Source organism: Lonchura striata, chromosome 16 (genome assembly GCF_046129695.1).
Source record: "Lonchura striata isolate bLonStr1 chromosome 16, bLonStr1.mat, whole genome shotgun sequence".
Lineage (NCBI taxonomy): Eukaryota > Metazoa > Chordata > Aves > Passeriformes > Estrildidae > Lonchura > Lonchura striata.
In genome coordinates, this window is record NC_134618.1 from 4,316,727 (window position 1) to 4,343,702 (window position 26,976).

General features: G+C 48.8%; 1 protein-coding gene across 2 annotated transcripts in view; it reads right to left on the bottom strand.

The window, feature by feature from the left end:
* Positions 1–20,643, bottom strand: part of AXIN1 (axin 1) — a 72,268-nt gene extending 51,625 nt beyond the window's left edge. For both annotated transcript variants that reach the window (XM_021548599.2, XM_021548598.2), the window contains exons 1-2: positions 20,577–20,643; positions 17,622–18,593 (exon numbers count right to left, since the gene is read on the bottom strand). In XM_021548599.2, coding sequence (XP_021404274.1) covers positions 17,622–18,499 — 878 coding nt within the window. In that variant the 5' untranslated portion in view covers positions 18,500–18,593; positions 20,577–20,643. The remainder of the gene's footprint in view (positions 1–17,621; positions 18,594–20,576) is intronic.
* Between the last annotated feature and the right edge of the window lie 6,333 nt (positions 20,644–26,976).

Sequence of the window (26,976 nt, forward strand, 5' to 3'; positions counted from 1 at the left end):
GAGCACAGGTTTGAGGCCTTTTTTTAGTTCAGTATTCCTACTGCAACCACATGCTGCACACGAACAACTTCCAATCCAATTAGAAAATGAAAAAACCCAACCAAACACTAAGGACTAATTGCTTAAGTTAAAAACACCTTATCTCCCAAATGATTTCCCTGACCTTTTGATGCATGGCAGTTCTCCTCTGAATAAAAACGTGAACTATTTACTCAGGGTGGGATTTTCATGAGGGCTGTAGGTGTGTCAAGGCAAGGTCAGTAAGGAGAGAGGATTTAAAAAAAAATTTTTAAGGCCAACAGCTACTGCTTGGAAAAGCTAGCAAGGAAACATCCAGGCCCTCAGATTACCCTCCTGGTCTACAAGAGAAGTCAGAAACAGAAAGTCAAACACAGGCTGAGAGCAAATGTTCCAAGTTAAATACGTTAATCAATTAGATAATTGGAGTGAAAATCCTGCTCAGTGCCCCTGAAAAGGCCAGGAGACATTAGCAAGGGGAGACATGGCAAAGCTGCAGAGAGGAGAGCTGTCTTCCATTGACATAACTGAGGTTACGTGGTGGTGAAGCATTAAGACATGTCAGAAAATAAATATTCTTTCTTCAATTTGGCATTTTTACAATCAAGCAGAGAAATGCAGCTTCCAGGCTTAACATCAGAGCCATCACCTGAGCCCCCATGAGAATCAGAACTGCTCCTTGCTGCTTATCCCCCAGAAATAAACAATTTGCAACAGCCAGGTGGGTCTCTGTGCTCTGCTTCCTTCAGACCTTCCAAAAGTGAGCTGCTTTAGACAGAGAGGTTTGTTTGGGATGGCAAAACCCTCCACGTGTGCAGGGATCCTGCAGCACCAAGCCTGAGCAAGGATGGCAACCACCTCTGCCAACAGACCCTGCCTGTGGACCATTGCAGCTACAACAATATGATGGTGCTGATGCAAACCCAAACTTCCTTTGCATAGCCTGGAAAGAATCCCAGCAATTTCAACGACAGGGCAGTCTCCCTGCCTGCCATCTCCCATGGATTCTCAGCACAGCTCTTGAGGCTGCCAAATGCCAGCTCCATACACTACATGAGTGAGTTATTTCAAGCATTTTCATCCCCTGTTGTTGTGTGCTGAGGTAGAGCTGGGTGTGAAGAAAGCATTCATTGAGTTAACTCTATTTTACTCAGCAAGTGGAACAAATTTCATCACCCCCTACAAGTCCATTCTGTTTTCTATTTATACCGCAGCCATTTGGTGCAGGATTCAGGAGCAGCAGGAACAGGTGATGTAATGCACTGTACAAACAGCATTCTGTTCATACAGTGGGAAAATAAAGTGCATTCTCTTGGTTTCTTTGATCACACTTAAAACAACCAGATTAGAAGGCACAGATAACCCAATACATGCTGTAGATGAAAGGACTCTGGAGAAATAAATCACCCAAAGTTAGATATTAAGCAAGATTTCTCTCTCAACAATCAACTTATCTGCAGAGAGAGGAGGAATGACCATGTGGTTTCAAAATCCTGCCAGGCATTTTATTTATTTTTATAATACCATAAAGCTACTCCACCCACTTTTTCAGAATGAACGTTGCATTACACAACACATCAAAGGGACTTTATGGCCTAAATTAAGCAATAAAATAGTTGAGATTGTGCGTTATGCTGAAAATTGGCCTGCTCCTGGTGCCTGGGAGATGGGAGGCGAACACCACATGTTCAGAGCACCTGAAGAAAGCTTGGGGCAGTATGGCCTGAGGTATTGAAGTGTGTGGCACTTGAATTTAATAGCCCAAAGTGAAGTTTGAGGCTCTTGTAACCCTCTCTTGCTCAGAGCACAGTACCAACTCAAGGAATGGCATGGGACAGCACTGCAAGCATGAAGACCTGTGACATTAATAGGATATGGTCTTTCACATCCATAACCTCTAAGGTTTGGTTTATAGTCAAAGTTCTCTTGGAAGTTGTGGGCTTCATGGATGTGGTTCCTCATGTTTAACAGCAAGCCTTGTCTTGGGAAAGGAGATGGGAAAACCCAAAGGAAAGGTTGTTGGTGTGGCTGAAGCACAGCTGCACTTCTCACCATCTGGCTACTTCCTGCCTCTCCCATCTTGATCAAAATTATATAAAAAAAAAAATCAAAATAATTAAAACCTCTCTTAAAACATTTTTTGGGCTCATGTGCATTTTGAATCAAAAAATAACCAGAAGCTGGGATACATAAAAGTGGTGTGTTGCTGCTAAGCATTTATTTCCCAGGTCTGCTTCAATGCCCTTACAAAAGAGGGTTGAGAAATGAGAGAATATCAAGAGAGGAGAAAGCTGGCAGATCCCATCACTCCAGAGCAGAGAAGGGACTAGGCAGAGTTTCCATTAGAACACTTGAAAGGCCCAAGAAAAGTCACCTTGCAAGGACACATGAACTGGCAGGTCCCACACACCCCAGTGCGTGTGTGTCCTTTCCTTCCCATTCCCAAAACAGAGATTGAAAAAAAAAAAAAAAGGAAAAAAAAAAAAAAGAGGTTTAATTAGTTTGGGCCCTATCATGATTTTCTGTGGCCTGACTCATAGCATTTGATCTCCCAAGGCTGGCGAGAGGTGTTTGAGCCTGCCCTCAGAGCCCCTGGCGCTCCAGCCAAGCACCAACAATGACTAGACAGACTTGAGGGCCACTCCTTCCATCTATCAATAGAGTCACTGTTGGGCAAGCTGACTCACTGCTTTCCCTGAGAACTGTTCGGCACCAGATCACCATCAAAAGAGCACAACTAAAATTAAATAATTCTGTGTTTGCAGACAGTTAATTTAGCAAGAAGATGGATTTTATTTTAAGGTTTTGTTTTCAGGAGGTTCCTCCAAAGAAAGCTTATGCTGCTGCTTTTGCGTGGCAGAATTGGCCAGGAACTCCTGGAGGGCACACTCAAGTGGCTTTCACTTCTCAGTCATGCTCTAAAGGCACAGTGAGGAGGATATTGAAACCCACAAACTGCATGTAAGGAAAACACACATACACAAAAGCTCTGGGAACCCCAGGTAGAGAAGCAGAGCTGTTCATAAACCAGCCTGCCTTGGCACAGCACCTCCCAGGCCTGCAGTGGGCAATGAGAGGGTTCCTAATTTCCCTTTTTGTCTCAGCAACCCCTTGTAGAGAAGGTAGAGCCCCAGCCTGGATGTGTCAGTCTATGTTACATCTCCCCATGCTGCTCCCCAGCACTGCACTGGGTCAACACAGCCAAGCCTGTGGAGATAAAGGAGAGGTGAACACACCTGGTCTGATGGTTCTATTCCTGCTGTAAAACACAAAACCCACCCAGAACTTCAAAAAATTTCCCAGTAAGTTCCCAGCCTCATTTAAGTTCAATTAAGTAATAAAGTTTAATGTCCCTGCCAGGACAGATGCAGCTTGGGAAGATGACAACAAGAGCTTCAGCACGATTGCGCATAACTCAGATCCAGTGAGACAAGAGTTTAGACCTTGGTCATGCAACATACCCCCCAACCCCAGGTCACCCCAGGATCCAAGACATTCCCACACATGCCCTTGTCCTAGAGGAATGCTGGCACAGTTGGGTCAAGAGCAGCCAAGCAGCAGATGGGACACAAGGACCAGATCCCTGAGCAGAGATGTCCAGCTGGGATCAGACATGCCTTTAACCTGCAGCACACCAAGGTTCAGTACGACCCCATTCTCTACATCCAGGTACCATCACATACCAACAAGGATTGGGATTCTCTATCATCTTCCTTCAGGCTGCTAAACTCTGACTTCTCTAAGGTATTCAGGAACATCAGCAAGCTCTACAACATCTGATTAACTGCATTAAGAAATTAATTCTAAATCAGTCTATTCCTCCTGAAACTTCATGCAATATGACTGAATAAAGAGATGCCACTACCCTGCTAAGAAGACAGCAGCTCTCTGAAGAACGTTTTAGAAAAGTACAAGCCAGACTTTTGCACAATACATAAAGATGGTATTTAAGGTTTCTTTGAAGGCCTCCAGAACTTTACAGGAGAGACCAGTCCCATAGCAAACAGGTCATCTGATGCAATTACAAGTTGTGGTGGAGTCCCCAAACTTATCTCAATCAGACACTCTTGATTTCCTGTTTGCGGCATTGACAAATAAAAAGCTCTACATTACAGGTAATTACACTTCACAGAGAACAACAATTAAGAAATCGCCAATTACATTTTACAAGTGCAGGATAATCAAAAGCTTCCTCAAATATCTAGAGTTGCAATAAGTACTTAGAAATGGCAACTCCCAACAAATTGCAGGTAATTTAGAGCAATTTACACAGATGACATATTTCCCTATCTGTGCTCAAAACCTGCAAACTTGGTTCTGAAAAATACTGCAGGAATTCCCAGAATGCAGCACTGCTGATTGCTAAAAATAATTCATTACCTATTTCTACCTTCACTGGCCTCGAAGGTGAGATGTAGGACTCTGGTCACCATAGTGCAAAGACAAATTAACTATCAGAACACATTTTAGCTCATTTAAAGAATGCGAGGATCATAACATACATACCAAGTCTAAGCAACAATAAGAAATATCTATTCCTTTTATTTATGTTATTTGAAAAATTGCTTGATTTTAATAGTGCACAGAGTCAAGGCAGGAGAACCAGGATCAAACAACAAATTAAAAACCAATAAATGATAGAGAGGAAAAGAAACATGCCTTTTTCATTTACAACTTTTTAGACAGGATATCTAAAAAGCATCCCAAGAGGAACAGAGCAGGAGAGACAAATAAGGATGAAACCTAATGTAGATAGGTTGATTTAGTACAGTGATTTCATCCCTCACTTTCAATGCATATTTTTGGGGGGAGGGGAATGGTTTTCCTTGCTCATATGGGTTTTTGGAACTGGAGTTTTACCTCAGAGCAAGGCTCTCATATAGTATTTCAAGGTTCTCTGCAGTGATGGATCCCTGTCTCCTGGCCACCAATTCAGCTGTTAATGCCATTACTTAACCACAGAAGCATATGAATTTCTGCAGGGCTTGTTGCTGCATAAAAACTGTTGGAAGTCTCTCAGGATCTCCTTGGCAGTCAATAAAGGACTAAAATCACAGAGGTATTCATTGAAAAGGAGGTTTGGAGGAGCAGAGTAGTCTAACCTCCAGTCTGAAGTAGGACTACTGTCTATACCAGGTAAGGTGACCACTGCTGATCTTCTTACTGAGAACATGAATATTTTGAGAAATGTGGTGAGAGGGGTAAAACCCTGATTAGCTATGGCCAGATACTGAAACAACCTTTTGTGATCTTGCATCATAGAGGGCATGGGAAGAGCAAGGAGGAAGGATTAACTCCAGGAAAGCTATCAATGCATTTGAAAGAGCCTGGGACAGGCAGCAACCTGACACGAATATAAAACATGGCTGCAAAGTCAGCTGGAGAGGAGGCTTGGTGCAGAAGGGTCCCCCGTATCAAAGGGAAACCTCATGGACACCTTGTGAAGGCATGAAGGGGTTGACAGCTTAATATAAAGTTTAGATCTGCAACACTAACAGGAGACCCTAAAAGAAGGAAAAAGGTATTCTCAAACTCTATCTCTACCGTAACTGCATTGGTAAAAATGTGGTTAGGACGAGATCCCTCAGCCCTTCTGCAGAACTGTTTTCCTTGTCCTCTGTGCCAAAGGCAGAGCAACTCAATGTTCTACACCCTGTTCACACTCAGCTATTGCTCAGGACTGAATACACTCCTGTTTGACAAACCCACCTGTTTTATTAAGTCAGTAACTACACTGGTTAGATGATTTCAGATGCTTGCTCTTAAAACCTCAATTTTTTTTACTTGGCATATCAATGTGCATTCATTAAATTAAAAATAATAACTATTTTTAAAATTCAAATTTTAAAGGAACAACATTTTTCTCCCCTGCTAATTGCCTCCTGTGGCTTAGCAATGTTTTTGTGGACAATAGGTGCTCCTGCCACTACTGTCCCATCTGGCAGGAGAGGTTTGGCTCCAGTCCCGCCCTCTTTCTTCAGCTCAAGCTTCCAGGAGCATTTCAAAAGTTGGGAAGTGAGAAGATGATGCTACTCTGTACCACCCGAGGCAACATACTACACCCAAGTCCACATCCCAAGATGGGCTACCTGGGAGGGTTTCTGACACTGCTGGTGCCAAGCCACAGGCAGCAATTAACACAGGAAAAGAGTTGCTTGTAGCTTGACCGCTGGCAGTGTAGTTGATGGCTCTGGACAGAAGAACCTACACAGGGTGAGAAACACAGCAATTCATGTGGAGCTGACTCAGGGCGTCACCACCAGAGACCAAAACCCAGGTGACCTTGCTGAGGCCAAGCAACTACTGCCTGTCAAGCACATCCTACTGCTGGGGAGGCAAATCCAGTGAGCTGCAGGATGCATCTACTCCTCAGCATGTGGAAGAGCTGTGGGCAGCACCCTCACTATAATAAGACCAGTGGGGTATCAGCTCACTCTCCAGAGCTCCAGCAAGCACAGGAGCATTCAGGTGGGGAGCACCCAAGTCAATGGTGTTTGGAAAGGGTAGTCAGGTCTAGAGGAAAGAGACTCAGCATTGCATCTAGAAATGAAAACAGACCAAGGTGGGGCCAGTTGATCTTTCTGCCTAGGCTGCCACAGGAGACTAAAAAGCCTCCTTGAGTTCTTGACTAAAGCTGGAGCTGCTAGCAGTAAGGTTTGGCAGGACAGGGGCTAGAACAAGCATTGGAGTCTCTGCCTTCCTCAGATTTGCTCATCTATTCCAGCAAGCACGCAGCATGACGGAGCAGTGGAGCTTTATTGGTAACTTGTCCCAGGGACTGGTGAAGTGTCCCAGGGACCAGGGGTGCCCTCTGATCTCTGGGGCAGAGACACAACTCGAGGCGCCCGTCATGGAGACCCTTCCCCTCCTCTCCCAGCTCTGCTGCGGTGGAGCAGCGCCCGTGCCGCGCCCCTGGCTGGAGGAAAACGCACCCTGAACCTGATGAAACTGCAAGGCGTTGTCGCTCGGCAGTGCCACCCACTGCGGTGCCAGCTGCCCTCCCGGCCGCGCGGGCACGGGCCCTGCCCTGGTGGATGTTATCTGGGCCGGTGAGCCGGGCAGAGTGCTGGGTTAGCACAAAAACAACAACAACAACCCCCAGCTGCTTTCAGTTCAGTGCAGCGTACTTCCGACTTCTTGGCAGTCACAGAGAGAGAAGCATGTGACAAATACTCCTCTACTCAATAACACGGGGATGAAAATTAAAATACTCAGTTTTGCCCAGCTGGGCAGAAACCACCAGCACCTGCAATGACATTATCAGAAGAAAAGCACCATGACTTCCAGCACCTCTAAAATGAGACTGCTGCATCTGAGAGGGATCATCCAAAGGAACTTCCCTCCCTTCTCCCCCAGACTCCTACAATTCACAAAACAGATACTGCTGGAAGAATGAAGAAAGAGGAAAGTAGATGCAGCTTGGCTGTCGTGGCTGTGGGCACATAAAGCCTGCTCCCCTACCACCTCTGCACTAGCCCATCAGTGTGTTTGTGCCATCCAGCCTTTGTCATCACCTAAACCTACAGACAACAAACCTACAACAAATATTAAAATGGTGTGAGCCTTGTCTCTCTGCCCATCCTAGTGCCAGCCACTGCTACAACAGATTGCACCTCACCAGTGAAAAGCCTGGAGACGGCAAGGCCAGCAGAGACAAAGGTGTGCTGGGCTTACCTCTGAAAGGATTTAGATCTGGAGCACTCAACATGGACAAACTGCTGAGACAGGCATTTACTCAGGTGTATAAACATCACGGGCAGCAAATGCCAGCCTTGCAAGAATTCTCCTCCAAAGCTTAAGAATAAATTCAACATGTTTTTAAATAATTATGGATGAATCACTTGAAAAAAACTTCCTACATTTTATCTTCAGTTGCTGACACTGATCGTGCAGCTGTTTTGTTTATAATGTAATTACACATTCCCACCTACTTGCACTCTCAGTGTGCAGCAGAGTACTTCAGGTAGCCGAAAGCCTAAAGGCTGACGTTTCTTTCCGGCCTTTGGAAGTGACAGAACAGTTAGCACAACACTTTATTTGAGGTGGAGGGCAGGGGGGTGGGGGGATAAAGAGAGGCCACAAGTTAATTTCCCTTAGAAGCCCGATGGTCCCCACCCAGAAACCTGCACACAAAAGAATACTGCCTTTAAACTGGTAGGTTAGGTCTGAGACCAGAGCGAAGGTTTGTCAACCATGACATGCTCCAGCTTGTTTAACAGTCTTGAACAGTGTTGAAAAGTCTAATAAAACCAAAAGGCCTTCCATAACAAAGCTGCTGCCACTTAAGGAGAACATTCACACCCATTCAGCAGGGCTTTTTTCAAACGTGCAGAGGTTTTTGGAGCTCCCAAAGAGAACACAGAACACCAAAACAGAGCAGCTAGATCTGAAGCTGGAAAAAACTGAAGTGAGCAATAAGGAACACACTGGGAACACTGAGTAACTAACCACGGGAAGAGATAACAAAAATGCTGCATGACCTCCCTCCCATCACTTGGATGCCTTTCTAAAATAGACACTTCAGCCTGACCGCAAGTTATTGTGCAAGGATCACTGGGTGAAGCTGCATGACCTGTTATCTCCACGATTACCAAAGGAAAGTTTTTCCCATGCCCATTTGGAAAGCTTTCCCTCTTCAGAAAGAGGAAGGTTTATATGGATCAATTTTACAGGCTCTGCCAGCCCTGGCTGGGGAAGGCCCAAAGACAGATCAATGCTTGGGGACAGTGGGGTGCTCTGCCTTCCTAAATTCTCGGGTTGGGCTAATTTCCCCAGCCGGCAGCACTCAAACCCCCCCGGGTCACAAACTTCACTGCACATATCCAGAGGGGAAGATCAGCACGATGTTTTACAACGTGACAAACCCTTTGCTGTAGTGACACATCCACACATCCTTTGCTACCCATTTCCATCTCGTTTTGCCAGCATTGGTCTGTCTTAAGTTCAAGGAGCCTTTTCTAAGTAGTTTTTCCCAAGAGAAGAAAGCCAAATTCCACCGAATGTGCAGATGTTCAGAGACACATGAAATCTCAGTATTTCCACAACAAAGAAGGCAGCTTTTCTATCATTGTTTTTCCTGGTAGAGTCATGGACCAAGCAACAAAGGACTCGTGGTGATGGTCTTCGTTTAGCACTATGAGCAGGAGACACATGCTGCACATACCTGAGGCTGCCAGCCTACCCAACAGCTTCTGTCTGTGGCTTTGCTCAAGAAGGAACACTTTTCATTTCCTAAGAAATAAATGTTACGACAGTCACATGGACTGAATTAAAAGTACAAAGGCCAGACCCCTTAGCCAGAGACCCCAAATTTTATGAAAAAAAATTAAAAAGTACATGCCCTTGGAAATCCAATCTGAGTAGGGCCATAAGGAGAGTAAGAAGGGTCCAGGGTCATGTTTTACAATCTTTTGAAGCAGGAATGAAGCCAATGTCCGACAGAGACATTTCGTGCTGCCATCTGTACAGAGCTTCCCTTTCTCCAACATACTGCAAATGTTACAGTGCAAGAACTTGCTGTCTTTGCTCAGGCAGTCTTTATTTGTACACAATAAGGGCCTTGTGCAGGAGATCAAGGCTGTATTTCACTGATTTGACACGATGGTTAACCTGTGAACTTTGCCCCTGCTAATAGAATAATTTCTATTTGCTGATTTCTCTTTTGGGATCCTCGAGGGTAACAGTAGCTTCATCCCAGCTCTCATTTGCATGTCTAGTGCCAAATGGTTTTACAGCTCTTACTTCTGTGGAGCAGAGCCAGGACAAAGTTGATCAAATGCAGTAGCTACAGCTGGATCCTGAGCCCCCACACCTCTCTCCATGGATCCTACCTGTATTTCCTAGGAGCTCTCCAGTGACTTGGCTCTGATTCATACTTTGCTTGTGAAATCTTGGAGAGGTGATAGAATCACAGAATGGTTTGGGTTGGAAAGAACTGTAAAGTTCATCTCGTTTTACGTCCTGCCATGGGCAGGGACACCTTGCACTATCCCAGGTTGCTCCAAGTCCCGTCCAACTTGGCCTTGAACATTTCCAGGGATGGGGCAGCCACAGCTTGCCTGGTCCTTGGCTGTGCAAGCAATCAATCCCACAGAGGTCCCAAAGCTACAGCCTGGACCAGGCTGGCAGCAATGGCAGAACAAGGAAGCTCCTCTTCCAGATAAATCTCCCCCAGTCCAAGAGGCTGACTGCCAGACAAGAAAACAACCAAAATTTATGACTGAAAAGGGCAAATCTGTTAAACACTAAAGACATGGTTTTCCAGCAGACCTAACCCAACCTAATCATGGAGTGCTGGAAAACAGGCAATCCTACCTGCCCAGTCATACTGCTCTTCTCATTCCAGCACCAGCATTCCTCCAAACATATGCTGGAGATAAAGGACAGAAAACTGAACCTCCAGAAAAGAAGGAAAATGAAGATGGCGAGAGGGAGAGGACTGACTCTCCAGTCTACAACAGGGCAGGGAATATGTGGGGGTGGGAGGGGTGAAGGATAAAACCCAGTAGTCGCTGGTCATTAGCTCTGGAGGTAGATCCAGAAACTAACATGAGGCTGTGCTGCTAACCAGTAGGTCTCACTCAGGCATTTCAAAAAGCTTTTTTCCTCTAGCTATAGCTTTGCCTTCCTCCACTGCTTATCATCAGGGTAGATTAAAGCTCTTAGTCTATTAGCTATTTAGATCAGATGAAAACCTTCAAAAAAACTGGTATTTCGAGGACAGGTTGTATCTTGGGAGCCAGGGGACCAAGAAATTCCAGGTCTTACCACAAAAGTGTAATCTGGAGTCTTCAAAGGTAAAATCCAATTTCCATGCGGGTTTTATAGAATTCGGATAATCTGACTTAAAACTGCAACGGTTCTACTTAAATTCATTACTGGCTTACAACAGTGAGGATCCAGACCAGGGCTGTGAGGAACGATGGCTTTGCTTTTACACACAAGCGTGACCTGCAACAATTTAATTTCTGAGTGTGACTTCAGGCAAAGCAGCTCACTCTGGTACACAGGAGGGGAACAAGATCTGTGTCTCTAGAAGAGTCAGATCTTTCCTAAAGTTCCCCAAGCTGGGCATTCAGGACTGCACCAGTGAAAGAAGGGGCAGCTTTGCACCTGATGAACAGAGATGGATACTGCAGTCCCCCAGAGGAACTCAAACCTGAGCCATGTGTGTACTGCAAATGAGGAATAAAATGAGCCTTTTCACAAACAAATCACCTCAAACCCAGCTGACTGCTGTGGGAATGTGTATTTCCAGGAGCATGATCTTTGTAGAGTCCAAAGCTGCACTTCCAAGTGAAGCATGCATTAATTATCTAATTTATAGCATTAGGATAGATGGTGTCAGATATACTTTGTATCTGGTAAGTTCAAAAGTGTAGTTTTGATCTGGTATTGTTCCACTTCCAAATCATCTCTACTAACCCTGCAGCAGAGCTCCAACATCCCATTGTCATGGAAGAGGTGGATAAAGTGGCACCAAGGACAATCAGCCTCACTCACGTTGGGGTGGCACAATATGGGCTGTTCCACACTGCCAGGCCAGGCTGAGCAAACCCCTGCTCTCAACCAAGTGTCACATCTTTTCAGAGAGATGCTCAGAATTATATTCACCAGCAATTTGACTTTTTAATCATTCAATTACTGTGACTAAAACCCTTCAAACAGAACAAAACCAGGGAAAAAAACCCCTCTCCTTCTGAAGCAGCCTGCCTAGCTTAACAGACCATACCAAATTGTGAAGGTTTTTGCTTTTGTGGTCTTCACATATTTCATTTAATGCAGATAATTAACCTCAGTTTCTAATTTCAAATCCTCCACATAAGGAAGCAAAGTGACTGAATACATTCACTGACAGATGGAAAATTAAAATATTACTACAGCTTCTGCATGGCTCAAAAGACAGTGCCTCGCAAAAGATCTTTCTTCTTTTATTTGACTGATTAACTGTAATTTGCTTAATGGATTTAAGGATGAGCCTAATAATCCAATGATATATCCAGGAACTGATTTAGAGTATCAGCACCTCTGTTCTGATTTTTTTTTTAAACACAGCAATTTTCTGCATTACACATGGTCACTTCTGAAACCAGATTTTTCCACCAATAGTAATAAAACCAGGTCCATGACTTATTTTAAATGGGTGGTGACTGCATGACTGGCTTTGCACCAGGCAGCTACAGTGCTGTAGCACCTTCTGAAACCCCAAATCTAGGGATAACCCAGGACCATCATGTGTTCCAGCAGCCACTGACCCAGCCCAGCAGACAGCCAGGACTTCTTGGGAAGGTGGGAAGTCAACAGCTCAAACCTAAAATGGGGCCAGCGTGTGTTCCCCCAGCACCCCCACACCACTCTCTGTCCCTTTTCCACCAAGAAAGTCTGCCCTAACAGGATTTCACAGTCTGTCTCAATAGTTAATAAATCCAGAATCTAACAGACTATTAAAGAAAAACATCCAAGAGGCAGTCATTTTTTAAATGTCCAATGGCAACTAATTATTCAAGGGATTAGTCCATTATAGTAACAACAAAGAAACTCTTAAAACATAAAGCCAAGTTGAACGGCAGATCAAAACCAAGGTGTTCCCACCCTGTGGCCACCTCCTGGGTGCAATTCTCAGCATCCTGGCATTGGTTCAGCTCCCACTCAGCCTTTTAGCACCCCATTCTTTCTGAAACCAGGCAGAACTCAAACCAGTCTTCTCAAAATATAGAATTTCATTATATGTGCCATCATTGTAAGCACACAACAAAACATGATCATCACCAGACTGGACCAGTCAGGCCACAGCTCTGTCTAACCCAGCTACGAGGCCCTCCGAGGACAAAGATTCCCACCCCTCATGCTCCCAAGATTTTTTTTCACCATGTCCAACCTGAATCTCCCCAGGACCAAAAAGGAGGACATAACTTCCCTCTTGGGCTTTTAAGAGAAAATATTCTGTAACCCAAATAAAACTCAATCACAACAAAACAAAGCTTTGTTTGCTGGAAGAGGGAAGAAAACACTACTCATGTATCAAATTAGAGTGCTAAAAGCTTAACTACCTGTCTTTAAAAAGAAGCCAAAGCATTGATCTATAACCAAACACAAACACACCACTTCTTCATCTTGATTTGTGTGGAGGCAAAGCTATGGGCACAAAAGGTATTCTTCAAATAAAATCTGTTTTAAAACTTGGCAACCACTAGAATAAATACTTTACACTGCTAATGTAATGTAAGCATTTCCATGCAGAAGTTTCATCAGCTTAACAATATATTTTAAAAAGCTGGCGTTAACTTCTGTGCAAAAACACCATCAGTCTCTGTCCTGTATATCTTAGAGTGCTTCAGCCACTAAATTACCACTTAGAGCTCTTAGCACCAGACTCACTGCCTTGTTGGAATCACCGATTTCTCTCAAGAACAGTGAAGAGCCCAAACTATTCTTCTGCAACTTATTTTCTTTAAAAGTGGAAATAGCCAGTTTTAAAGTAATCCTTGCTCTACAAGGATTCCAAACAGGGTTGTACTGATTACAGATGATACCGCGGGCCCAGCAATTTTAATTCAAGACAAGCATTCCCAACTTTACATATGGGCCTAACATTGAGTAGCTGATTTCTTCCTGCAAACAAGCTCCAACAGCCCAACTCCAAGACGCATGTGCTGCCTCTCCAGCTAAAAGAAATGTCAGTAAGAGGGTAACACATCTTTACATTTTCTAAATATGACTGCTCCTGCACCAGTGTTTGTGATTTTGCATCCTCAGTTTTCCAACTGGTCAGTACAATTAACACCAATTCCTTCAACACCACACAGTCTTGAGTCAGAGGTGTGCAATTTAATATTTAATTATGAACAAAGCAGGCAACCTCAAAATTAGGGCTGCCAGCTAGACTTCAGCCAGCTCCTTCCTGGTGCAGCCCCAGCTTCTGACCGCTGGACCGTTTATGCTCCCTAAGCCACAGAGAGATCCTGTGCTTTCCCTGAACCAGCCTCTACACGTTAGTTTGTCACATTATCCCACACCAGAGGTTGTCACATCCCTCTAAAGCTTCTTCAGCTTTTCTCCACTTGCCTCCTCTGCACACCCCATCGTGAAGTGCTGGCTGTGTGTTTTGGGGAGAGCTGCTCTCCCACGTGTCCAGAGAGGCTGCCAGCATGTGGGCACAGGCACAAGGACTCTCCTGGTGATTCCTACCAGCCTGGAGAACCACATCACCCACCCTTTTCATTTGAACCACCAACACTTGTGAAACGCGGTGAGCTTAGTCAGCTCAGCACTGTGGAAATTAAAGCTTGAAGCCAGCTCCTTTAAAAAAATAAACAACCCCCTGTGTATATCCCATGCTGAGAAATTTCTCCATCTGTGTCCAGCAGCTCCACCACCACCACTCCTCAAAATCCAACAACAACTGGAGACTTCACCCACCACCACGTGTTCACTAATCACCATCATCCAGGTTTCCTCTTCAATACTGTACACTTCATGGAACGGGTCAAAACCCAAAACAATCAGCAGAACTAACACAAATCTCTGCCTGCTTTTCAGGAGAGACGACAGCAGATCTGCTGGCAGGCAGCACCACATGCTATTCTCACTTCCCACCACAGAAGAAAGCAAAGGCAAGGCCTAGGAGAGCGCTGCTCCCCGATGCTTTGAGAATGGGAGCCCCTTCCCACACAGAGCTGAAGAGAGAGCGCAAGAATCTCACCCCAGCACAAGACACGAGCAAAGCACCAAGCACCAAATTTCCAACAGATTCAGGGGCTGTGTTTTGCTGGAGCACTCGAGGAGCAGGCTGCAGGCACAGGTTTAATTTCTGCTCTCCAGCTCCGAGGAACGCTGTCCCGGCGTGTCGGAAGAAGGTTAATGAACGATTTAGCCGCCCTCACAACCACGTTAGTGTCACTTTCGGAAGCTGCGAGTTAATGCCCGAGATCTTCGGGGGTTACCCTCTTTGAAGTTCACTGATCCATAACCAATGTCCAATTAATTTGCAGGAGCCTAACGATAATGACTATTGGCCTTTTCCGATGCATACAAAAACACAGTGGGTAACAGCGATGCTTTTGGCTTCAGGGTATTCTCAAATCTCCCTGCACATTTGCACACCTTCAAAAATACCCAGCGCTAATAACGGGTTGTCTTCTGCCATTTGAGGAATTTTTTAGATTTGCTCTCCTGAGAGCAGAGCTACTGCATCAAGATTTATGAACTTTCTGCTGAAAAAAACCTGAAGCTGATTCAAGATGCTCATTTGCTAACAGAGAAATGCTTCTCTTGCATTTGCTTAGATTCCTCTTTATTTAGGGTTTCCATGGAAGCCAAGGAATAGAAGTTAAATCTTGGGAAGATTAAACAGGCCCTGAGATATAATGCAAAACAGCTTATTTCAACATTCCCCAAAGAAGAGAAATGAGAAATTCTTCCACACATACGCCAAAAAAAAAAAGACGTTTGTGGAAATTTTCAAAATAAATTGGGACCCAGCTTTTCAAATGCTGCACACAGCCATTGCTTCCTGCTGCAAGCAGCTTCCCCATCTTCCAGCACACTTCCTCAGATGAGAAAGTAAATGAACTAGAAGTCCCTAAAAACCAGCTTGTTCAAGACAGCTATTGCTTTACAACATCCAGGAAGAAAGTTAATTCAACCACAAGATCTTGCTCAAAGAGGAACAATCACCTCATAAATTAGTATCTGAGCAGTTCTTTACAATTAAAAAATGCAGAGTGTATGCAGTTGAGCAGCATCTTCCATGGCAATGCTCTGGACACCATAGAAGCTGACAGACCAGCATTTAAAAAATAAAATAAATCCCTTATCTTTAGCTACTCCAGGCTGAGAAGTGACTCCTGCTCTGGTGAGAAGGGCAAACATTTCCTTGCCTCCCTACCCCACAGGTCAGCAGAGTGTCAGCAGCCACAATGACAGGCTGTTGGACATTACAAATTAATAGCCACACGTTTTCTCTGATCTCCATCCTCCAGGTAAAGATTTATTTCACGGTGTTCCAACCTCCTGTGAAAACGCCCAGGACTGATGAACTCTTCTTCAAAACACTTCTATTTCACAGCACATTTCTTAAACCATTTTACAACCTGGCACAGATATATTCAGAAAATGGGTGAAGTGCACCTTGTTCTTGAAGCTGGAGCTAAACAACTCAGTATAACACACAGGATTTACTACCTGGTCTGGTAAGGAAACTAAACACAGCTGACCCTCAAGTAAGTTATTTTCAATCTTAACACCATTAATGCTTAAATAAAAAGATACTTAAATCAGAGACTTTTCTAATCCTTCATTTATGGTGAGCACCCAACTGCTCAGTGAAATGCACTTCAAGACACATTCAAGGTTTTTATTAATTCCATGGGAAAGTCCCAAGACACTGGGATTTTTTTTTCTGACTCCTGATTAAAACAGCAGGAGCCCACATGAATTCCCTTTTTTTCCCCCCTCCCCATGAGTTTCACATGCAACATCCCCTCCTCAAAATCTGTAAGAAAACAAGAATCAAACCGAGAACATTTTGCCAGCTGAAAGGCGCCGAGACCTTGCGTGGGGCGGGATGCGCTTCCAGCTGCCAGCCTAAAGGGACGGCTCAGGGAGATTAAACACAGAAATGCTTTTCATAAGGCAGGAGGCTTTGAAGAGGACAGTTCAGCTACTTCATTTCGTAATCTTCACAAAGTGTCAGATTTTAGCCTAAGCAGGTCTTAAAACAAGGAGATTTTATTTTAAAAAGGGGGGGAAAAAGTAGGAATGTGTTCTGGCTGGGTTCTGTTGATTCAGCAAGGGTTAGACACACACATGCTTATTGATCCCAGAGAGCTCCCTGCTAAGTTAATTGTCTGGAATTTTAACTGAGCTCTCAGCAAGTTTCAAAATCCATGTTGGCTGGAAGTGGGTGGGGGACCCAGAAAAAAAACAGGCTGCAGAACTGTACAAGTCCTTCAGTTAAAAAAAACCCAGCAATTACTTTCATGAAGGGAAGAGCTTCAGCAGGGCATGTTTTTAACTGGATTTGGGGATTCTGACTGACACCGTTAGAATTCAATGCTGGAAATCTCATATGCAAAGCAGTAGCATCATCAGGGAGCAGCATCAATGCTGTTTCACTCCTACTCACATCACCAAGGTGAGGGTATCTATCTCCTGAGCTCCCAATTGTGGCTCATGACAATTTCTACACAGGAAGTGTCACCACCAGCTGTACCTGCCCACATTACAGTACCTGAACACTGACCTCCTGCTGGTGCAGGGTATGGCAAACCTGGCACTGCAGCTTGCCCAGCCACCTGCATGTGCACGAGGGCTACCCATGGCCCTGCACTACCCACCAAGCCCTACCTGCCTCCAAAACACCTCCAGCAGCAGTTTCTCCAGGTGAAATACATGCTGCAGGAATGATCTGGCACTATCAGACAGGAACAGCCAAAGACACCTTTAAAACAACCTGCGATTAATTTCAAACAAAGCTTTGCACTCCATCAAACCACTCGGCGATGCCATCCTGTACCAATGTGGATGCTCCCCAGCAACCATAGTCTTCCAAGCAACCATGACCCCCACGCCCACGGGAGCCCCCCGGGCCACTCCCCACCTACCTGAACTCCCTGCCCTCGCTGTAGCGCCGGGCTGAGGCCGCGCGCTGCGTGGCCGTCTCCAGGAGCAGCTTCTGCGTGAGCCTGCTGGAAGGCGCCGAGTCCCTGCTGGCCTCGGGCTCGGCCTCTTGGTCACACTTCCACTCCTCATCCTCGTTCAGAGTTGGCAGATAACCAGGTAGCCCTTTACCTGTCCCAGACCCTGAGCTCGGATCGCTGTAAATTTTTGGGCTTTCCCCACCTGTCCTTGTGTATTCCAAATAAATATCCGACTTAAGGAACAAAGGGTAGGTATTGTCTTCTATCATGCACTGAATCTCTGTTTGGGCCTGGTCAAACATGTCAGGGTCAATCTGCAGTTTCATGACACAGTCTTTGATGAAGCTTTTTGTGGCCGGTTTGATCTGCCGGGACACAATGCCATTGTTGTCGAGGATGTATTTTTTGTAAATGGCTTTTGCCAGCTTGAGTCTTTTTTCTTCATTAGACACGCATGGCTCCAGCTTCCTGAAGCCACTGCAGGCAAACCAAAAGTCCAACAGATCCGCACAGTCCTCCTGTTTCAGGAAAGTCCTGAAGAGATTGATGCCATCTTGGTCATCCAGCAAGGAGTGCAGTGATTCAGCCCACTTCAGGTAGGGTGGAGTTGGCGAAGCACTCCCCTCGGGCTCGTACCCCAAATCCAAATCGGAGCGCCTCGGTGTTGCCGTGGACGTCTCATTTCTGACCACATCACTTTTACCAGAGTAGAAACCATGGCTAACTGGCCTTGGGTCTGTGGACACGAGCTCCCCCTCCTCACCAGGAACCGGTGGCCTTGGAGCATCTTCAGTGAAGCTTCCTCCGAGGTCCAAGGGGAAGCCTTTCCCCTGGATATTCATTTTTCTGGTCCTTGCTTGCGTGGGAACAGTGGGAGATGAGCGCTAACCTCAAGTCACCAATATCTGTAGCTCCAAGGTAAACAGGTTTGTTTGGCTGAAACAAATAAGGAAAAAATAAGCGAGTATCACTGGAAATAAACGCTCTAAGACAACAAACTAGAGGTTATGCTCTGCACCTTTAATGTACTAACACCTCTTTTTCAACAGGATCAATGGCTTGGTAACTTCTGAGAGCACAGAACTGAGCTCAAATCAGACAGAGGCTAACAAGCACATTTACAGAACATCCCAAAATTTTATATCCAGAATTCAGCATCACTGATACAACTGATGCTATGCTAAAACACCAGCAGATTTCCCAACAACGGTGGTTTATACATGACCCTGGTATGTGGCAGCCCACATCCAAAAGATCCATACTCAGGTACTACAGGACACATGCCACCTTCTGCACTGCCACCAGCTCTTCTGCACTGCCTACCTGGACAGGACGTATACCAGATCACACTAAGGCAACATGTTTTTATCTGGCTATGGATCTAGGAAATTCTTACCCTTAAACAGGAATTTAAGGCTTGTGAAAATTATTATTAAAAAACATCCAGTTAGTCCTGAAAGCAGGGCTGCACCTTAATCAAACACAGGTGGCTTTCGTAGCTCAAGTGACATACCAGCGCCACATTCCTCACAAATCTCTGCGTTTCAGAAATAAGCCGCGTCGCCTCGTCTAGCTCTAGGGGAATCCAGATGCATCGTTGACCCTAATATTTTGGGCATCTGGACTGCATTCTTGCTTCAGATGGGCATGTTAGTACAGGAGCTCAGTTCTAGCACTGCTTTTTGTAGGCAAGCCGTTGAGAAAAGGTTCATTTACGCTAAGAGAATTGCATGCTACGAGCCTGGGAAAATTTCAGGTCACCAAAGGAAGATGAGAAAACCACCTTGACAAGGAAACCTGATCAAGTACGGTGTTTTTAAAGAAGAGCAATGAGTCAATATGGAGGATGGAAGGCATGGGGAAGGCAGGGAAGGAAGAAAAGGGCAATCCCTGGGTTGCTACTTCTGCTGCTCAACAAATTAACCTCATCGTTTAAAGCAAGTAGCAAAAGCCCTGTGTTAACAGAACAGCCTCAGCCTCTAAGCCCCAAGTACTGCAGAGCACCAGCAGCCTCATAAATTACTCCTTGCACTGGGTTAACTCAATTGCACGTAAAAACACAGCAAGAAAGACACATTTTAGCTCGCCCTCCCTCTCAAAACAAACCCCACAACAACGAACATCTTTGGGACGCTTTACCATTGACCCCCCATTTCCTGATCCTGGCTAAACCAAGAACCGCCGCCGATGCCGTGCCTGTCCTTACAGCCCACCTGTGCATCGTGAAACAACCCAGCGAGCCCAGGAGCGGCCAGCGAGGGTGGCGGGGCCCCGCGAGGAGCGCGGCAGGAGCCAGCGCCGCGCTCACGCCCGGCCCGAGCCCCCGGCACGCAGCCCCTGTCCCGGCACCGCGGGACGAGGCTGGGCTTTGGCACCACGGGGCGGTTCTGGGTGGTTTTCACCCCGCTCCTGGAAAGCGAGAGCGGGACTCGCCCCCCGTGTGCGGTGCAGGTCCTCGGTGACCCCCGGCCGGGTGAAGGGGACGCCCGGGGCAGCGGCACCGCAGCCCCAAAGCCACGCCGGGCATTGTTGCGGCGGGGCGGCGCTGGCTCCTCGCCCCGGCCGGGGCAGCCCCAGGAAGCTCCCGGAGGACACGCGAGGCGCCCGGCCGAGCCGCCCGGCCGGCTCCGGAGGGGACCCGCGGCGGGCGCGGGGCCGGGTGGGCTCCGGGGCGGCCCCGCCGCTGACAGGGCACCGCGCGGGGCCCCCGCCGCCCCCCGGGCAACTTCGCGGGACCCGGCCCGCGCCGCCCCCCCGCCGCCGCCCCCGGCCCCGCTCCCCTCCCGGCCCGCCCGGCCTCCCCCCGCGCCCGGGGCGGCCTAGCCCGGCTCGGCGGCCCCGGCGCGGCCCCGCGCTCCCGCCCGCGGCGGCCTCGGCGCGGCCTCGGCGCAGGGCCTGGGCCGGGGCCGCCTCACTCACCCGCGCGGAGCGGCGGCGGCGGCCCGGGGCGGCGCGGGGCCCGGCCCATGCGGCTCAGCGGCGGCGGCGGCCCGGAGGGGCAGCGGCGGCACAAAGCGGGCGGCCCGGGACGCCCATGGCCGCGGCCGCAGGCGGCTGGCGGCGGCGGGGAGCGAGAGCAGCAGCAGCAGCAGCAGCAGCGAGCCGAGCCCCGCTCCGCTCCGCTCCGCCTGCGCCGCTGCCTCCCAGCCCGGCACGGCGGCTCAGCCGCGCCCCCCGCGCCCCCGCCCGGTACTGCGGGACCGGGACGGAGCGGGGCGGAGCGGGCCCGGCCCGGCCCGGCCCGGGGAGGCGGCGCGGCCGCACGCGGGCCCGGCGCGGCCGCAGGCCCCGCACCCGCTGCGGGGCCGGCCCGGGAAGCGCGGGGGTGCCGGCTGGGGGAGGCACCGAGCCCCGGGAGCCGCAGCACGCTGCCGAGCGCACGGGCTGAGCTCCCCGGACAGCTCCGGCACATGGCCGAGGCTTCGGGCTCGGCTTCCCGCAGAGCCCCGGCTGGGCAGGCGCCTCAGGGGCTGAGAGGCTCCAGGGCTTCGTCCGGCCCTGGATGAGGGCAGCCCGTGAGCATCCCGGGCAGAGACGGCCCAGAGAAACTTGGGAGACCTCCGGGGTCTCGTGGAAGGGCTCTGCCCAGGGAAGGCATCAACCCTCAAACACCACCAGGCTCCACGGTGCTGTCCGCGTTGAACACCATGACACACCCGAGTTTTGTCACTTTTGGACCACGCACCGTGGGCCTGGGGATGTAGGGGCACCGGTGCACCAGCTGCTCTTGCCTCCAACAACAACTAGAGCTGCTTTGGAACCTGCAGTGTGTGTCCTGCTTCTCTGAGCTGGGCAACTGCCGCTGGGGGAAAGCAGGGGCTGGCCAAGAGGTGGCACTGCATGGACTGGAAGGGTCACACCGCCTGGAGACTCCCAAGGCGATGCTGGGTTCTGTGCAGCAGGGTGCACCAGCTCTGAGGCTGCAGTGATGGGGACACTGAAGGGAGAAGAAGTGAATTGCCAGATGCAGAGATCAAATGAGAGTAGCGTGACAGGGAAGTGCAAAAGCGTGTCTTCCCTGGAAAGCAGTGATAGACTCCGAGCCAGGCTGAACATACAAACAAGACACTAGACAGTCCTCTGAAAATCAGAAATAACAAAATAGTTTCCAATAGGGACTGTTTCTCCTTTCTTATGTGATGATGCTGCCACAGTTGACTGCCTCAGTGCATTTAGAGAAAACTTTTGGAAATGTAACATTTCTTTTTCCAGTTTTATGAAGTTCCCAAATATCCACTCTGGCAGTGACACTCCCCATCCCACCCCAGCACAGAGTCTGGCAGGATGATGTGGCTCCTTGCAGTCTCTCATGTGAACGATGCTCGGAGCTGATTTACACGTAGCAGTGCAATGCTGATCTCAGGCGTAATAATAGCAAAGCTGATGTGGGATTCAGCTGGTAAAGAATTAAAGGATGGGAATATAATTAATGCAATCAGCCTAGTTTCCAGAAAATAGCTCTTGTCAAACTCTGATGTCATCCTTTGAAGAGATTACAAGTTTGGCTGATAAAGGTTATGGCATAGAAATAAAAGACCTGGGCTCTGTTGAGGCATGTGACTTAATCCATATACTATTCTGATTAAAAATTAGCACAATACAACATCAAGAGGGACACCTTAAAGGGGCTGGGAGCTGGCAAACCGACAGCCATCAATGGGGAATCCCTGCAGAATGGGAGCGCGCTCAGTGGGTGTCCAGGCTTGGATGGGAAGCCCAGTGCTATTCAATGTTTCCATCAATGGTCTAGAAATAGATTAAAAAGCCCTGCTGAGAAAAACGCTGGGGTGAGGGAAATGAGAGGGGCAGGAGACATGGACGAGGTCAAGACAGCTGTAGAAAACTTCACAAGCCGAGTGCCTGGCAAATAAAACGTGCTTGAATGCGAGCAGCTGTGAAAGGGTCTGTCCACTGAACACAGGGCCCTTCTGCTGGAAACCCGGGATCTGGCAAAACCACATCGGGGGGAGTTTAGTGTTTACCACAGTTTAGGAGGCAGGAGGGATAATGTGGGAGCAGCAGGCTCCCCGTGGGGGACGTCCAGCTGGGATGGGGCTGAGTGCTACAGCAGGAGGGTTCCAGCATCTGTGTTTTGGAAAGGATGCTGAGAAATCGGGAGGTGGAGGAGAGTTAAAAATGAGTCCTGCTTTGCAGGGGGGGGGTAGCTGAGGCCTGCAGCCTCCCCAGCAAGTTCAAAGGAGCCCCAGAGGCATCTCCATTATAGCACTTCAGCCACTTCATGGGTGAGAGACGATCAGGTGTTAGAGAGCTTTTCATCTCCCAGAGGAAGGCCCAGCAGGATTCATGGCTTGAACTGAGTTCATTTGAGAAACTAGAGCAAGATTTCTCCGTGGCAGGGGAGAGCCTGAGGTGGTGGGCAACGACTCTGGGTGCAGCAGGATGCAGGTGGTTGAAGTGCTGGGGCTTGACATGTCCTCCCTCATGCTGCCATCCTTCCCTGACCTTCTTTACTGCTCCTTGGGTTGGGCTGAACCTGGGGATGTGGGAGAAGTGCTGAAGGCTCATCTTGCTCCCACCAGCTCCTGGCACATTCCCCCAGCTCAGGGGTCACAGCCCAGAGTGAAGACCAGCCCCCATCCCACCCCCAAGGCACAGAGAGAGGCAGGGGACCTGCAGACAAGCACGTCCCTTCCAGCAGTGCAGGATCACTGTGCATGCTCCCAGGGAAAGCAGAGCCAGCACTGCTCTGCTCCAGCAAAGGCAGCCAGGCAGCTGCCCCTTCCTAGGCCACAAGAAGCAAATTCCACAGATCAATGCCAAGCCCTCACGGTGCCTCATTATTTTCTGGTCTTCTAGCAGGGATGCTTGGGGCTGAGAGAGCCATGGGCTCCCTCTGGAGCCCTTTCCCTGCATTTTACCCCTCAGGTGGCTCATGACAAGGAGGCGTACGTCGGCACTCTACCAGGGGCCAAAATCACTTCCAGATTTATCTGATAACATCAAACAGGTGATAAACCACACTGAGCATTCCTGGCTGTGTGCTGGAGGAATCAGACTGCAGATCTCAGATTTGAAGCCAGTGAACCAAACCTGGTTATTTTTCCCTCTTCATCAGCTGACCACGAAGCTCTGCCTTTCACCCCAAATATCACCCTTACACCAAAGCTGACACCACCGAAAGGTAGTGGTGTTTTGTGTACCCCTGGTGTCACCCTGGCACTGAAGCTGTCCCCATGTGAACCTGGGGTGCTGGACACTTCCCAGCTCCCAATGCACACATTCCTTTCTGCCTGGAAGAAACAAACAGCAAACACTGGAGAAAAGGAGCTGCTCTCAGCCTTTGCTCGGAAGAGTCTGTGCAACATGCAGGCAGCGCTGGTGCAGTGCAATTCCAGAGCCTCCTTGCAAAGGGATGTGTTCTGTAGCAACCTCCCTCCTGCCAAGGCAGGGACTCGCAAGCTCTCCAACATCCCATCTGCAGAGCCTGAAACCGCCTGGATCGGCTTCGGCACTGACTGGAGTCCCCCCAAATGAATTGTGGCTCTCCTAGAGCAAGGTGTGCCCGAGCCGGTGCCGGGGGGATGCCCGGGGGCTGCCAGCGCGCAGCGCTCCCCTCCAGGCAGGGATGTGCGGGGGTGAGCCGGCGTCCCTCTGGCGCTGCCGGATTCGGGAGGCAGTGCACTAGATGGTGCTGTTCAACCTTTGGCTGCCGTTTAAAAGGCTCCTGCAAGGTCATCAGCGATGCCGAAATTCGGTGGTTTTATTCAAAAACCTTTTTGGAACTAAGGGATAAATAGAAATACTCTGAAATATGAGGTCCTACATTGATCACTGACAGAGGCAAAGGGCATGTGCTGCCTCCCACCTCGGGCCTGCAGCACCCTCAGGGTAGTCAAACCTCATCCGGGGTTTGACTATGTGACCAATGATGGCTGAAGAAAAGAATGATTTAAAGAAAAAAAATTATGCCAAGAAAATGATGTCCTGAGTAGCAAGAGGTGACTGACAGCTCTCTCTTGGACCACTGGCAAGATGATGCTTACAGAATAGGAGGAAGAAAATGTATTAGCATTCTAGATAGAAGTATTGGTGTTGTGGCACCAGGAAGTTGGAGTATCCCAAAAAGCCCAGCTGGGATGAGGCACCAACAGCCCAGTAGCACTGCCACTGAGGGGACAAGCAAGCAGAGCCACAGGATATGGCTGGCAGGAGAACAAAGCAGAGAAGTGGCCATGGATGGGGCTGGGGGCTGGATGAGAGCACCTCCCTCACTGGGAGGGATGGATGGAGCAGATCTCAGAGGGGGCAGTGAGGATGCCCACAAACAGCTGTGCCAGGGCTGGGGGCAAGGGTGGAAGTGAGTGCTGATTTCTACCACCACAGCATCCCTTTTTGCAGGGCCTAAAGATATCTGCCCACCCTGGCCATGCCAGCCTGGAAAAGCATCCATGGAGCTTTGGGTGCAGGTCCCACAGGGATCCTGGGTGTGCCTGCTTCTATGGATTCCCCAAGGAGAGAAACACATTGCTTCTAATGCTGGGTAAAAAGGACAAAGCACTGTTTGAATACCAGGTTTATGCCTTTTCACTCAGATCCTCCTCTTTCATAAAGCCCATGGTGGAGCCTGTTCTAGGCAGGGGGAAGGTTACAGGGCTTGGCTACTCTGGGCATTCAGATCCTTCCACTCCAGAAAAATCATCCCAGTTTCCCTCTTCACTCCTGTTCCCACATGGGTGCTTGCTTGCAAATCCCCTGTTTATGCTGGGGTAAAGGCCTGGAGTGGGTAGATGGGAAAAAAACCTTTACTGCTCACATCAAAAATAACAAAAACTGTAGCCAGGGTGACCTTCTTCCAGGAATGTAGGGGGAGAAGGGCCTGGACCAGCTAAAGCAGCTCTCTGGACTGGGTTTTACAGCTGCCAGTGTTTGCCCATGGTGGTGCAGATGCCCAAATGGCAGATGGAAGCCCCAGTACATAACCCTGAGCCCCTGCAGTGTCCCAGCACCCTAGCCTGTTCTCCCAGGGGTCTGCTCTACCTTTATCTCCAGGTGTTTGTCTTTGTGCCTGCCCTGGCATCAACCTCTTTCCCCCAGCTCTGCTTTGCCCTTCCTGCTGGATTACAGAGCCCTCAAACCTGATGTTTCCTCAAAAAAAACCCAAACAACCAAACAACAACAACAACAACAACAACAACAACAAAAACCACAAAAAAACCACGAAGATTATGGACAAGCTCATGCTGTGCCTTGGGAAGCTGTGGATGTGCTGTTCACCCAGCACCCTCCTCACAAAGGAGCTTGACATGAACTTTTCTTTGTCTTCCCACGCTTCTGTGACACTCCTGCCACCAGCTCACAGACCACCACAGCTCATTTCTGACTGTCAGCCACCTCTAGCCTCATGTTTTGGGCTCAGGACTGGAGTTTTGGGCAAAGCTTTCCCCATACTCCTTCTCTTCCATTCCAACCAGCCCAAGGAGAGTCACAGCAGCTCATGGCCACTCTCCTCTGCTTGGTTTGCACCGTTCATAACCCCAGTGACCATATCAGCTAAAGTTCCTCTGCCCTGGCTGGGCAAAGCCCAGTTTGTTCACATGGGCTTCTCTTCTCACTCCTGTCCCACCCCAGATAAGCCCTGGGCTCCCATCCCAGCTCAGGGCTGTGGCATGGAAGTGTATGAACTGATAGGGGTGCCAGGGCCTTGGTGTGTCCCCCAACCCTCCCCACCCAGCCTCTGTGCTGCTTTTGGGGCGAGCTTTCTGTATCTGGCAGAGCAAAGAGACCCTCACAGGCCCCTGCTAGATCTGAGACCCTGCCACATCCCAGAGCCTGCAGCTCCCCTGGTTTGATCAGCCTCCTCTGCCAAAAGCAATGGCACAGGAGCTCAGCCAGCACCACCAATTCCCAGTGCTCTTCATCCCCAGCCAGTGAAGGTGAGCACCCCCAGGGACACCCCACACACCTTCCTGCACCCACCTTTGGGGTCCAGCCCGGGCCTGTGCCCTGCACTCCTGCCTCTCCATGCTCCAGACCACCAGGCTCGCTGCTCCTCTTGGGGTGCCAGGGGTGGGATGCTGTCCACACACATCCCAGAAATGCCGCTCTGCAGAAAGAGGAGATGTCAGCTCGTCCCTGCTGGGACCACCCTACCCAGGAGATGTTTCCAGGAGAGCTGGGCCAGGCAGGGACACCCTGTGCTCCCCACTCTCAGGAGTGGAAGCTGTTCCCATGGTCCTGAAGGACACACTTCACATCTTGCCTCTCTGTGAGAGGGAGATGTCTGGGGCAGGGTGTGCTCTGTCTTGGGCACGGGGCCTCTGGAGTGGTTATTCCTGCTGGAATGGTCCCAGCCTCCAGA